At 39.2% G+C, this 15,156-nt stretch overlaps 1 protein-coding gene across 1 annotated transcript in view; it reads right to left on the reverse strand.

The window, feature by feature from the left end:
* Positions 1–15,156, reverse strand: part of LOC100265580 (protein RRP6-like 2) — a 49,511-nt gene that overhangs the window by 26,418 nt on the left and 7,937 nt on the right. Inside the window, exons 2-6 of the mRNA XM_002269517.5 lie at positions 12,596–12,751; positions 12,182–12,340; positions 12,020–12,103; positions 6,858–6,937; positions 6,704–6,754 (exon numbers count right to left, since the gene is read on the reverse strand). Coding sequence (XP_002269553.2) covers positions 6,704–6,754; positions 6,858–6,937; positions 12,020–12,103; positions 12,182–12,340; positions 12,596–12,751 — 530 coding nt within the window. The remainder of the gene's footprint in view (positions 1–6,703; positions 6,755–6,857; positions 6,938–12,019; positions 12,104–12,181; positions 12,341–12,595; positions 12,752–15,156) is intronic.

Consider the following 15,156-nt stretch of genomic DNA (forward strand, 5'->3'; position numbering starts at 1 on the left):
CATAGGAGTATCAATTGGTTTGCATCCAAGCATACCGGTCTCCTTAAGAAGATCGAGTATGTATTTTCTTTGAGAGACTACGATTCCTTTCCTTGATCTAGCCACTTCCATACCAAGGAAATATTTCAAATTTCCAAGGTCTTTAACTTCAAACTCTTCTGACAAATACTTCTTCAAATTCTGTAACTCCCCCATATCATTTCCAGATAGAATAATATCATCGACATAGACTATCAATATGGCCAATTTCCCGGCATGAGATTTCTTGACAAATAGAGTATGATCAGCCTGACCTTGTTTGTAGCCCAGCTTCAGGACTGCTTTTGTGAATCTATCAAACCAGGCTCGAGGAGATTGTTTAAGGCCGTACAATGATTTTTGGAGTTTGCAAACCTGATTCTTTGCCATACTTTCTTCGAAACCAGGTGGTATTTCCATGTAGACTTCCTCTTCTAGGTCCCCATTTAGAAACGCATTTTTTATGTCCAGTTGTTGCAAGCACCAATCTTGATTGACAGCCAATGAGAGAAGGATCCTGATAGTGTTCAGTTTTGCAACAGGAGCAAAAGTCTCCTGATAGTCTATCCCATAGGATTGTGTAAACCCTCTAGCTACCAAACGAGCCTTGAATCTTTCGACTGATCCATCTGCTTTGTATTTTATGGTGAAAATCCACTTGCACCCCACAGGCCTCTTCCCAACCGGCAAATCTGTGATAGTCCACGTCCCATTCTTCTCAAGTGCATCAATCTCATCTTGTACTGCCTTCTTCCATTCTGAAATTTTTAATGCCTCTTGTATTGTGTTGGGAACCTGAGTATCATCAAGAGAAGTAGCAAATGCTCTGTAAGATGGTGATAACCCTTCATACGTAACATAATTCCCAATTGGATGATCTGTACATCTCCTAACACCCTTCCTCAATGCAATTGGCAAAGTAGAATCATCAATGCTGGGAATTAACACCTCTCCAGCCCTATCCTCACCTATGTTCTCTTCAGGAAGACTTGAATTGGAGTCAATATATTGGCCACATGTTGACTGTGATCCGTGCTCTAATTCCTGTCTTTTCCTCCTCCTGATGTAAACTTGTAAGTTCTCATTAGCAAGTTGTGGGGCTATAGGTTGAATAGGCATGGGAGACTGGATGGTCACGGGAGAAGGAACATTTGTGTGATGGGCTGGCTGAACTGATGGCGGCATGGGTGTGGACAACTCAGTGGGCGCGAATTGGGAAGGATTTGGTGACTCTGAGTGAAAAGAAGGTACACCATCAAGAAAAGACTCCCAAACTTGATGTTCATTCATGCTCTCCCCCTGAACATGAGATTTGGGATAGAAGAAGACATGTTCAAAGAAAGAGACGTCCATGGTGGTGTAAAATCTTTTGTTGGTTGGAGAATAGCATTTGTACCCTTTTTGGGTTGGAGAATACCCTAGAAAAATGCACTTATTTGCTCGAGGAGCAAATTTGCTACGATTTTGAGGATACACATGAACGAATGTCGTACAACCAAATACTTTGAGTGGTAAATCAGAAGAGGCGGCATGGGTGTGAGGAAACTGTTTTAAGAAAAGTTGACGTGGGGATTGAAAGGTAAGCACTCTGGATGGCATACGGTTAATCAAATAGGTAGCTGTGAGAATAGCTTCCCCCCAGAAATAGTTTGGAACATTAGAGGAAAACATAAGGCACCGGGCAACCTCCAAGAGATGTCTATTCTTGCGTTCGGCCACCCCATTTTGTTGTGGGGTGTCAACGCAAGAACTTATGTGGATAATGCCATGATTTTGAAGATAAGTACTGAGACTACTAGTAAAGTATTCCTTTGCATTATCTGACTTGAGGACTTGTATTTTGGAATTGAATTGATTTTGAACCATACGATTGAAGGTTTGAAAAATGTGCCCGACCTCTGACTTTTCTTTCATAAGGAAAACCCATGTTACCCGAGTATGATCATCAACGAATGTCACAAACCATCGAGTGCCAGAAATATTTTTTATCCGGGAGGGACCCCACACATCACTATGTACTAGAGAGAAAACAGTCGAAGGTTTGTATGGGATTTGAGGATATACTGTTCGAGTATGCTTTGCAAACTGACAAATTTCACAGTGATAAGATGCTGGATTTTTATTGATAAATAATCTGGGAAACAATTTTGCAAGGTAAACAAAGCTAGGATGACCAAGGCGATAGTGTAACATTATAATCTCACTATCTTTATTGACCTTAGAATTTGACACAGAATTGAAAGACTCTGACATACTCTGAGACTGTACGCAACTTGCTTGAGAGACTTGGTTGGAGAATTGGCCACATGAAAGGAGGTAGAGCCCGGAACACAGTTCAGCACTGCCAATCATCTTCCCCGATTTCAAGTCCTGAAAAACACACAAGTTTGGATAGAATTTAGTAACACATTGGAGATCATGAGCCAATTTGCTAATGGACAAAAGATTGCAATCCAAGTTTGGAACATGGAGGACAGAGTCAAGATATAAGTCTTTAGTAAGTTTTATAGAACCTGTCCCGGCAATTTTTGACTTTGAACCATCAGCAATATGGACGGATGAATGACCATTACTTGGCTTGTAATTTTGAAGAATGGCAGCATCTCCTGTCATGTGATCAGAAGCACCTGTGTCTACTATCCACGGCCTCATTCCTCCTCGATTAGCAGTGAAGGCTACACCGGTAGTACTGCCACTGCCAACTTGGCTTAATAATTTCTGTAGCATCTCCATCTGATCTTTGTTGAATGGACTCGGCTCGGGAACAGAGGTGCTCTCAGAGTTGGCAGCCACGTGTGCTCTGCCATCTCTGTCAAACCGTGGCTTTGGTTTCCAATCAGCAGGTTTGCCATGAAGCTTCCAGCAAGTCTCCTTATAATGGCCTGGTTTCTTACAATAATCACACCAAGGCCTATCCCGTTTCTGACGATCTCCACCACTACTATTAAATGACCGAGCCGCAAGGGCAGAGGCATCCAATGTTGGGGCAGGTTGCTCTTTTGATCCCATCATCACTTTCTTTCTACTTTCTTCACGTCTAACCTCTGAAAAAGCCTCCCTGAGACTTGGCAGGGGTTTAATGCCCATGATTCGGCCTCTAACATCATCCAATTCCCTGTTTAGTCCTAGGAAGAACTTGAACAGTCTCTTTTGTTCCACAATTTGCCTGTATGTTGCTGCATCATCCGAACATTTCCATGAGTGAGTCTCAAATAAGTCAAGTTGCTGCCAATACCTTGTGAGTGTGTTGTAATACTGAGTAACTGACTGCTCTCCTTGGCGGAAGTCATGTAGAGCTGATTCAACCTGAAACAGTTCTGAAGTATTTTCAGAACTTGAGTAAGTTTCTTTGGCTGCATCCCATATGTCCTTTGCAGTCCCAAACAGCAAGAAATTTTCGCCTATGTCATTGTTCATGGAATTGATAAGCCATGACATGATCATGCTGTTTTCAATCTTCCACTTCCTGAAACCCGGTTCTGTAGTTTCTGGCATGACTGCTTCTCCAGTGAGGTACTCATCCTTTCCTTTACCGCAAATGAACAGCAACACAGATTGTGACCACTGTAAATAGTTATGGCCATTTAATTTGTGTCCTGTGATGAGAATAGGAGAGGAATCATTGCCACCAAGGTTTGGAATTTCAGATCTGCCCCCTGATTCTGGTGACGTGACGCTGGATACTTGTGATGATGCCATTCCGTATTTTGTCATGGACCGGAAAGGTAGAAGAACACTTTTCAAGGCACGTGCAGGGACTGGAGTTGAGAAAAAATAGCCGAAGGACGCCGGAAAATCTGATCAGAGGGCCCGCGGAAGCAAAAGAACCCCAAAAGAGGCACGTGCAGGGCTCGGATTGCACAAACAGGTAGGAAGGGTGGCTGGTCGGCGTCAGGCGAGCCTGGAGGAGGAAGCGCGTCGCCGGAAAGTGGCTCACGCGCCCTCACGCGCCGGCGCGTGAGATGCAGTTGCCGGCCGGAAAAACGCGCGTGGGCGGCGCGTGGATGGGTTTCTGGTTCCGGTGCTTTGGGACAAATTGGAGATCTCCTCCAGGCGCTCCTTGCGGTGTAGAAAAAAACCGTCGCCGGGAAGTTCGCCGGAAAAGTTGCCGGCGGTGAGTGTTTTCTGACGACTATTCGACTGATTGGAAAGTGTTTTCTCCCTTGGCTCTGAGAACAGGGACTGATGGCCGGAAAGAGAGAGAGAGAGAGAGATGATCGGATTGAGATATGGCCAGAAAGATTTGGCCGGAATGAGTGATGGCCTGAATAAGAGGTGGCCAGAAGGGATTAGGGTTTCAGAAAACTGGCTCTGATACCATGAAGAATTTCTGAACTCCTTTATTGATAATGAATCGGTACACACCATACACATATATATACACAAATGACTGAATAAGAAACAATCAATCTAGCTTAATTCTCTCCTAAAATTAGGAAACTAAATCATAAGGAAATATCCTAAATGATCTCTCCTTTTTTATTCCTAAATTAAAGTCCTAACTTTGGCATTATTTCAACACTTTCCCGCCACACAACCCAAATTAAAGCAATGCACACAGTTTGCCACAAAACTATCCCTCTCTTAGATAAACCAAAACCCTTATAATTGATGGACATCATGTCGAAGATGCTCCTCGGGGGAACCCAATCCATCTTAGCTGAACCCTCCCTAGGGTACCTCCACAACCATTTCCCTAAGAGAGCAAGATTCCTTAAAGAAATCTTCCCAAATCCCAATCCCCCTTTTGCCTTCGGATTACACACTACATCCCAACTAACAAGATGATCTCTTTTACCTTCCCCAACCCCTGACCATAAAAAATCCCTTTGCAATCTCTCAATTTTTGCAGCCACTGATGCGGGAATCTTAAACAAGGAGAGAAAGTAGCTAAGCATGTGGGTAAGGCAAAAATGGATAAGAGTTATCCTACCTCCAAAAGATAAGTAAGTCTTTTGCCACCCATCTAATCTCCTCAAGATTCTCTCAATCATTGGATCCCAAAAGCCACAAGCCTTTGGGCTCCCTCCCAAAGGAAGACCCAGGTAGAGTATAGGTTAATCAAAAGCCTTGCAATCAAGCAACTCAGCCAACCTAGAAAGATGATTCTGATCAAGATTGATGCCATAAAGATTACTCTTGTCAAGGTTAACCTTAAGCCCAGAAATATGCCTAAACACTAGCAATAAAATCTTGAGAGTCTACAGTTCTTCCTCACAAGTGTTAGAAAAGAAAATTGTATCATTTGCAAATTGCAAATGGGACACCCTTGTTCTGTTCTTACCAACTCTAAAACCCTCCAACAAATTTCTTTCCTCTGCTCTCAACAACATCCTGCTCAATACATCTGCGACTAAAGTAAACAAAAAAGGGGATAAAGGGTCGCCATGTCTTAATCCTTTAAATGCCTTGACCCACCCTTTAGCATTTCCATTCACTAAGACTGCGAAAGAGACCGTGGACAAACAGCCTCTCATCCATTTCCTTCATCTATGACTAAACCCCTTCTTCTCCAACACATGATCCAAAAAATCCCAACTCACATGGTCGTAAGCCTTTTCAAAGTCAATTTTGAAGACAACTCCTTCCTCCCCTGATCATCTTTTCTCATCCACTATCTCATTGGCTATAAGAACTGCATCCAATATTTGTCTCCCTTGAACAAAAGCGCCTTGAGTAGAATGGATAGTTTCTTGTAGTACCCCTCTTAGACACCCTAATATTTCATTTTTCTTCCATCATCATCTCTTAAAATCATCATTCTGACTAGCTAAGTAACATACGTTCATTTCAATAATGCTTCCTTATATCTATTGAAACAATAATTGTATACTTAAGTTTTGATCTTCAACATATGCTTTGAACTGCACTTAAAATTTTCTCAAGTAGGATCATCCTCTCTTCCTTTCCTTTTTGTCACCCATTTTTCTCCTTTAAAAAAATAATCTTTTTAATAAAAATGTAAATATGCAGGGCATATTATAATACCCACCACTTAACATTTTAACCTATCAAAAAAAAAATTATAATAACTACCACTTAAACAATTATCACACGTACACAACATCATGCACAGTAAATATTTGAAAACTAGGGCTAAAGACACATAAGGATAAAGGAGGCAACAGCCCACTTACTTCCCAAGACTATACATGCATCCTGGAATTTTTTAGGACAACAATAATGCTCAAAATCCATTTGGTTGAGTCTAAAGACATTCCTGTCAGGTGGTATTGAATTAAGATGGTACTAAAGTGTATATAGGAGAGAGCTCTTATGGAGCTTGATACATTCTGGTTAAAGACATTCCTGATAAGGTGGGACATGTTCAACACTCTTGATAAGGGAAGGTATCACAAATGCCCTTCTTGTGACAGCTTCCATTAGGCATCTTGGGCAAGGGGAAGTGGACAATCATCAAAAATCCCAAAGAGCAAGTAGCTTAAATTCCATTTTTTTTAATCATGCCACATGTCATGAAACCACTACCACCAGTTGTCATTCACTACCACATATACTCATAAATTGTAGAACCATAAGCCATGTGTAGCCTTTTTGGCCTTCTGATTCCAATAGGAGAAATCCAAAATTTGAAAACAAGGAAAAAATGAAAGAAGAAAATGAAAATTAAAAAAGGGCAAGAAAGCTAGAAAATAGGAGTGATAAGTTCCAGAAGTAGATTTACCTGAGCATTTCATGGGGGAGAGGACGTAATCTCCAATCTCCATTCTGATATCTGCAGATTTAAGAGATCAACCTTGTAAAATACTGAAGAAAAAGACAGTCAAGTTACAAGGAGCAGCAGATAACTTGAATACTTTTTTACATAAAATGCCTACTCTTTGTTAGCAGTGACTCCACAATAGTGGTGCAGAAGGTGCTCCAGACTATTTCTTTCCAATTTCAGTACCCTTGAGGCCTATGGTTAAGAGGGGGAAAAAAAATTAATTTCCTGGACCCTACAAAATAAACCCTAATAAATAACACAATGACATAACCTGTAAGGAAGAACTTTTAAAAAGGATTAAAAAGTTAGTCAACAAAGAAAAAAAAAAAACTCCAAAAATCTATATATCCAACTCGAGTGAGAACTATTGCAGGACACAAAACTATTCCAGGTGGTGATAATGCCCTTCCCATAAAGAACTGATCATTTATAACCATATGATATAGATTGGAAAGGAGGTCAGAGCATGGCTTGTACTACTTTTAATATGCAATTAAACTTAAAGACAATATATCTGCCAAATTTGTTGCTTGTCTGAAAGTTTTAACAAAATTTTCCAAAACCAGACAACCTTTCTTAAACAACTAGTGTCTTTAGCTGCTTTCATAAAGCTCCACAAGATTCACATCACATCTTCTTAAGGGAAGAAGAGAGGCAAGAGAATTTATTAGAGTTGGAAAGGAAGTTAAAGAGGCAATTTTTATAGTTAAATGCACATAAGATGGGGAACATCTCATACCACTCGTGAACATGTGGGAATACTGTTAAGTAAAATGCATATGAAAACAAATATTGAAGAAAAAAACAGTATTTCAGTAACATAACAGCAATCAGAACAGAATTACCCCTTAGAATGTGTAATGCCGATGGGTTCATGTGTATCCCTAATTCTTTACTAAGAAATAAGCATCTTATTTCTAAATATAAGTAGTATACTTAAAATGCACATAACTTTGGAAGTTTTGATTTTTTGGGGATATAAGATGACCTCAAAAGTGGGAATATATCTTATATTCTGAGCCTTATTGGGAGTTGGACTTGGTAGGTGAATTACTCCGAGCCTTAAGGGGCCAAAGGATTACCTTGGAGGAAGACTCGATCTCTTGGAAGGGAGGAAAAAACGGGCAGTTTGGTGTTAAGTATGCGTACAGCTTGCTGATCAGTCCCATTGTCTCCGTTTTCCCCAAAAATGGCATTTGGGTGGATAGAGTTCCAACTAAATTAGCGTTCTTTGTGTGGGAAGCCGCATGGGGGAAGGTTCTTACCCTTAATAGACTTCAAAAGAGAGGGTGGCAGCTTCCTAATCAATGCTTTTTATCTGGTAGCGAAGAGGAAATGTAAATCATTTGCTCATTCATTGTACAGTGGCTAGAGTGTTGTGGGAGATTGTCCTTGGTTTGTTCGGTGCCCAATGGGTTTTTCCAGAAACTGTAAAGGAGGTTCTACTTAGCTGGAAGGGCTCGTTTGTGGGTAAAAAGAGGAAAAAAATTTGGAGATCCATTCCGTTATTTATTTTTTGGATGGTTTGGAAGGAGAAGAATAGATTAGCTTTTAGGGGGGGGGTTAGCTATACAAAAAATTAAGAATTCTTTTGTTTGTAATGTGTGGGGCTGGGCAAAATTGTATAGTGGAGCGGAGCCACGCTCCCTTATAGGATTCTTGGAGTGGTTAGCCTCCATTTAAGGGCTGGTGAGTTTTTTGTCTCTTTTTGGTTGTGAGGCCTTTGCTGCCTTGTATACTCCCTATATGTTTTGCGGCTTTTTTGCCTTGTGTTAATATATTCCGTGTTTACTTATCAAAAAAAAAAAAAAAAAAGTGGGAATATATCTTTTCCATATAAAATTTATATTCTTTTATTCTCTAATATATCTTATCCACAAAACTTATATTCTTTTATTCTCGTTCCTTGAGAATGAGAATAAAAGGAAAATGAACAATTCATTTTTATTTCCCCCTCGATTATAAATAAATCTGACCTTCATAAATATTATATTATAGGTTATCATGTATATTTAGATTAATTCTCAAGCCCCTCTTGGTTATAAATAAATCTGATCTTCATGAATATTATTTTATAGGTTATCATGTATATTCAAATTAATTCTCAAGCAATTCCTCCAATAACCAAATGCAAAAATAAGAATAAAACTTGACAAGAATCTCAAATTCCCAATATCATCGACATTAGAATGAGAATCTTACATCTATTACAATCTGGGGATTCATTTTGAAAATAGATTTTTCATTCCCAATTCTAGATGTTGGCAACTAAACATATTCCTAATCCTGCTTCAAGTGGTAAAGGTTAGATGGGGTTAGGATACATCTCGGGTTCAAATTTTCTCATTTTATTGCATGAAAAAATGTTATAGCTGAGCACAGGCCACACATATGCTAAAACACTACATAGAACTGACTTAGGAGATAGGTTACAAAAGAATCCATTGTGAAATGGTTGTTTTTGACTTGAACCATACAGTCGATTTTCTGTTTTGTGACCTCTACTTGACTAGTTATTCAATGTTATTTGTCTAGTTTGTGCCATGGGTATTTTTTTTACCTGGTCAATCATAAAGTGCCATGTCACATAGAAGCCACACTCCAAACAGAGAAGGCCCCTTTCGGAAGGACTTCAGATCCCAAGATCTTTAATGCTAGGAAAGTTGCATCACCAGTTGATGCTAACACCAGGAAAAGTGTCATGTAACATAGGAGCCCACACTCCACATAGAGAAGGTCCTTTTTAGATGGACTTCAGATCCTAAGATTTTTTTTTTTTTTTCTTTTTCAATAGGCAAATAAGATTTATATTAACGTAATCTAACAAAAAGTGCACTCAAGTATACACAATGTATACAAAGGCCCCAAAAGGCCATAACCAAGCAGAGGGATACACAAAATATAACTCCCACCAACTACATAGAGCTTAACCAATCAATAAAAGTTCAACATGGACAAAGAGTGGTCTCTTATGTACACTCTTAATTCATTTCAAAAGTAAACATAAATGATTGTTTGAGAACGTGATCAGCCTTTTTAGTATTCCCAAACGCAAGCCTATTCCTCTACTTCCATATGATCCAGAATAGGCATAAGGGAATAGCTCTCCAACCTTTCTTCCTCTTTCTCCCAACAAAGGAACCATGCCAACACAGGAGTACCTTCTTTACTAAGGATTGTGTTTCCCACTCTATTTCAAAATCTCAAAATCCTTATTAAACTCCTTCTACCATCCTTGCAAAGGGAATGATGGATCCCTCGTGGAGACCCTTAGAACCCTCAAAGAAGCTAAAATAGCCTCATTTACTAATGCAATGAAAAGCAACAATAAGTTATATGATCTACCTCACTTAATCTCTATCTTCCTAAAGCTTACACAAGTAACATATTAAGGAGGAAACCCAATTAACATGATTAGAAGGGTTTCCAATATCAAGTTTGCAGCCCACACCTGATAAACTAATCCTCATCTATCGCTCAACACCCATCCAAAATGAAGTGCCTTTCTACAAATGCATATGGGAATCTAAGAACACCTACCAAATCACGTTTTTAGCCTTTGCACAAAGCTGATCAGTCTAGAATCCATTTAAGACTTGACACCAATGCCCTTTCTTCCCAATTAGAACATGAGCTATTTCCCATAACTCTCCTAAGGATTAAATAGTCTCTAACAAAACCATCATATCTCTCTTTTCCCTAACAAAATTCAATTTCGGAAAGGCTTGTCAACCTATTGGACCTGGAGGCCTCAACATCCAATTAAATTGAAGTAGCTTACTACTAAAACGTCTCTATCATTAAGAACAGAGAACAAAAATAGAAAGCTCAATTAAGAGAAATCTCCACAAACGCCCCGCCCCCCAGGCGCAACAGAGTGATAGTACCTTGCCTTACCTCCCTTCTCTAAAGACCATCCCTCAAAGGCAAGCCTCCTTACCCCCATACAATCTCCTCCCTTAGGAAGACAGCATATTCCAATTAACAAGATCAAGCTTTACCCCCTCAAGCCTGCCTTAAAGAAGCCTTGCTGAAGCATTAAACCAATTAAACACCCAAGCAAACATGATGGAAGTATACATGCAATAGACCTGCAAATTCATTAAGGTGGTCTTTAATAGCTTAACTCTACGTAATTCATAAGGGTACTGACTTTTCTGAGGGGTTAACATCAGCTCTAAACCATTCTTTTTTATAGTGGATCCCACATCGATGATAGAGGTGCTTTAGTTTCATCAGACTAAAGTAACAAATGACACATGTTCCGTGTTTATGACTCTAGAATCCCAACATAGATATTGAATGACTGAATTGCCTAGTAAGAAAAAAATTTAACCACAAAAGGATAGTGTACTTACAAAAATAAATTTTTTTACTAGACAATATTTCATTAATGATGATTCAAAGGCAAGAACCATGTTTTCCAAATTAGATTGGGATAAAATGCATGATTTTCAGTGTATATATTTAATAGCATTGTGAGACATATTTACCTGGGTAATGGTTGTACTCATATGCTACTTGAATTGAACTTTGAAGACACAAAAGAACCAATTTCCAAAGGCTCATTTGGCTACACTTTAGCATTCAAACCCTCATTTTCATTTCATTTTTCAAACTAGCATGCACCAAAAAGATCTCTCTTAACATTTTCATTCTAATTTTCACTGAAAGTGCTCAAAGTGGCCTTGAGGAAATGTGGTATCAACTTCTCTCAATGACTCGCCACTAGAAGAACAGGAAAAATGTTCTAAAATTGTTTTTAAGCTAGGCCTTAAAGAAACATTTTAAATCTCTCTCAAAGACAAAGTGATCCCTACTTTGTCCAAACTACTACTACTATGATGAATTCCAACTTTTCAAGCTTTAGAATAGTAATATGATACAGAAAATAATCGATCTGATTTATCTTATGGTACAAAGCACACATGATTTATCATAATGAATAGCATAAGCTGTGGTTCAATCTTTTCAAAAGCAAACACATATTTCATCCTTCATAGAAATATATAAAGATACATAATGGTCATTATAGCATGTATATATGTGTAATGTTTCCTATGGAGGTTAAAATGTGTGGGAGGTTGGAGTCCCAAAGGCAAACCTTCCCCCCCACCAAACAAAAAAATAAAAAATAAAATACAAAGTTTACCTATTGAAAATAAATTATGCATACCAGTCATTCTAAATAATTTTCGTCTAAAATGCCATGAAGCAGAAAAAAGGCTTGTACAAAATCCCAGAATCCAAATAAACTACTGTTTCAAAGCAAACCTGTCCGGTATCAAACATGTTGCAGATGTATATGCCAAAATCCCGTTGAAGCCAAATGATATCCCGATCTGCCCCGTGCATAACCTAATTAATTAGGTATATCATCACAAATGAAGTAGATCCATTATAATACCAAAAATAAGCAACAAGACAGAGATCAACCTTTTTCTTTGTTGGATCTTTGAAGACCTCCCTCAAATATGGACCAACATGAATGCGAAGCTTTAGTGTATCAACAACAAAATCCTCAGTCCTAGTAGAGATTTGCATCAAGCAAGTCAACCCTTGAAAAGATCGATACTGATTATGTTCCAGATCAACCTAGACAATAGTTCAAAAAGAAAGAGACCTGAAAATTAGCTAGTCCAGATGACATTATGTACATATTATTTGCACGTAAATTTCTTGTTAGAAGTGATAGTTTTTATGAATAGCTTCAATTCAAACTCTCTTATTTTAAGTGCACAATTTAGCTACAAAGATAGAATGAGGGGTGACAAATTTTGAAAATTTTAGGTTCCATCCACATACCTATTAAATTTATAAAATAAAATAAAAAATGAAATCAAAATTTACCGCAAATTCATTCACACAGCACAACTTAGCAGCTAGTTCCTTCAAATCCCTAACTTCTTCAACAAGCTTGAATGGGGTATCCTCAATAGAAGGTGGCATTACAGGCATAAGATCCCCAATATTTTTGTCGACAAAATCCAGCAGAGAGAGCTTCTCCTATAGGCATGTAATACAACCATTAGCAATTTAACATATACATTATGTAATTCTTACATAATTTCAGCAAGAATTAAAAATGACTCATTTGGGGATAAGCAGACCAAGATAATAACAAAAACAAAAGACCCAAAAAGTCAAAGTCAGCCAACACATAACCAAAAAATATTGACCGACAGACATGGATTACTTACATCTCTCACCTGTGACATATATGCTTACCATACCTATCAAATTCATACAGAAATGGCATAAATGAATGTCAGCTTGGAAGGTACTTAAAGAGACACTAATGTATCACACACATTGCCACACACATTGATTGAAGATCTACCACCAGCATGAGAACCCAGAAGAAAGAGAATTATGTTATCAAGAAAAGATCAATACAACAGTAACTACAGGTGAGGTGAACCAACAATTTCCATCCCAAAGAGTAATCAAAAAGGTGGAGAGAAAAAAAATTGTTTTCTTGCCATGTTTTATAGGACATGACTTCCACATAGGCCACGTGGAGATGAACATGGGTACACATGTCTACTCATCCTTGGAAAAGCACATGGCATATCTAAGCCTAATTGTAGCAATACTCTGTTTTGTAAAACATAAAATCATATCTCTAAAATTTGGTTTTAGGAAAAACCACAGTATTCTTTAATTAAAGACTAGAGCATTTTATGAGGAGTAAAGGCATCTTTAGCCCTAAAAATTCATGATATCTGAAAAAAGGGGGACCTCTCACAACAGACTTAGGGCTTTTGGGAGGAAGAAGAAAAAGAATGGCAGCTGCCCTGATGATGAATATATCACTGAGTTGGTCCACACAACAATCGGAGAAACAAGTGTGCTAATTACCATTTTGCTAATGGCATCGCTCTCCTAAAATTTCTAATCAGATTCAAATTGTGCATCAAACGGTGATAGTGCGACTGAGCTAGCTATTGTTCTGTTTAGTTCGGGTTTTGAGAGCCCATTAGCAGATAGGATGGCCTTTCAACTGGAAGAGGGGGGGCAGGATGAAGGATGGAGTTCTAGCTGTCTTACGAAGTTCAGTCGTTGTCTGGGTATGCCAACAAAAGGGTTTGAAGAGGAAATTTTGTACCTTTTGAGGAGAATGAAGGGGAGAATTGAACATAAGAGCCAGGACGGGGCGTATAGAAAGACGAAGTCATCGGCTTCAAAATCCAACAGGGAACTAAAGAAGCTGGAGTGGACAGTAAGCTATAAAAAAAGCTAGGGTGGTTACCAATGCAGGTATTTTTGGAGGGGCTTCTGAGTCAGGGTGCAAATGAAGATAAGGATTTTATCATGGAATGTCATAGGGGCAAATGGCAATGATAAAAGAAGGGTCATTAAGTCAGTCATAAAATCCAATAAAGCGGATGTGGTTTGTCTGCAGGAAACTAAAATCAAGGAAATGGGTACGGGGCTTGTCCGTAGTCTTGGGGTGGGAAGACATCTAGACTGGAGAACAGTCAATTCTAGGGGTGTAGTTGGAGGTATTCTGGTGTTTTGGGATAACAGATTGGTTGAATTGGTTGATGTGGAAGAAGGGGAGTTCTCAATTTCATGTCGGTTTAAGAATTGTGTGGATGCATTGATGTGGGTGTTCACTGGTGTGTATGGGCCGGTATGCAATAAGGATAGAGAGGATTTCTGGGGGGAGCTAAGGTCAATAAAAGGTTTATGGAGTGACCCCTGGTGTGTGTGTGTGTGTGTGTGTGTGTGTGTGGGGGGGGGGGGGGAGGAGAGGATTTCAATATGGTCAGATATCCAGAGGAGCGGAGTAGGGGAGGTGGGCTTTCTGCTTCAATGAGGAGATTTTCAGAAGTGGTAGAGGACTTGGAGCTAAGGGACTTTCCTTTACAAGGGGGTCCTTTTACCTAGAGAGGTGGGTTGAATGACCAGTCCCATTCTAGGCTTGACCAGATTTTAGTGACAGATAACTAGGGCAGCATATTTAATGGGGTTGTGCAGGGGATCCTTCCCAGACCAGTTTCTAACCACTTTCCCATTCTCTTAGAAGGTGGAAGTATGAAGAGAGGTCCTTCCCCTTTCAGATTTGAGAACATGTGGCTGGAGGAGAAGGGGTTCAAGAACCAGATGAAGAAGTGGTTGGGGAGTTTAAATTTTACTAGGACCTTCAGCTTTGTTTTGACCGCTAAACTGAGAGCCTTAAAAGATATTTTGAAGATTTTGAATAAAGAAGTGTTTGGTCTCATTAGCACTAAAAAAGGTGAAGCTCTCAGACAGGTGGAGTATTGGGATGAAATGGAGAAATATTCAGCTCTGAATCTGGAAGATTGTGAAGCAAGGAAGGAGGCTAGGGAGTCTTATAAGACTTGGGTGCTGAGGGAAGAAATATCTTGAAGACAGAAGTCTAGAGAATTGTGGTTGAAGGAGGG

This window comes from Vitis vinifera, chromosome 8 (genome assembly GCF_030704535.1).
Source record: "Vitis vinifera cultivar Pinot Noir 40024 chromosome 8, ASM3070453v1".
NCBI classification, from domain to species: Eukaryota; Viridiplantae; Streptophyta; class Magnoliopsida; order Vitales; family Vitaceae; genus Vitis; species Vitis vinifera.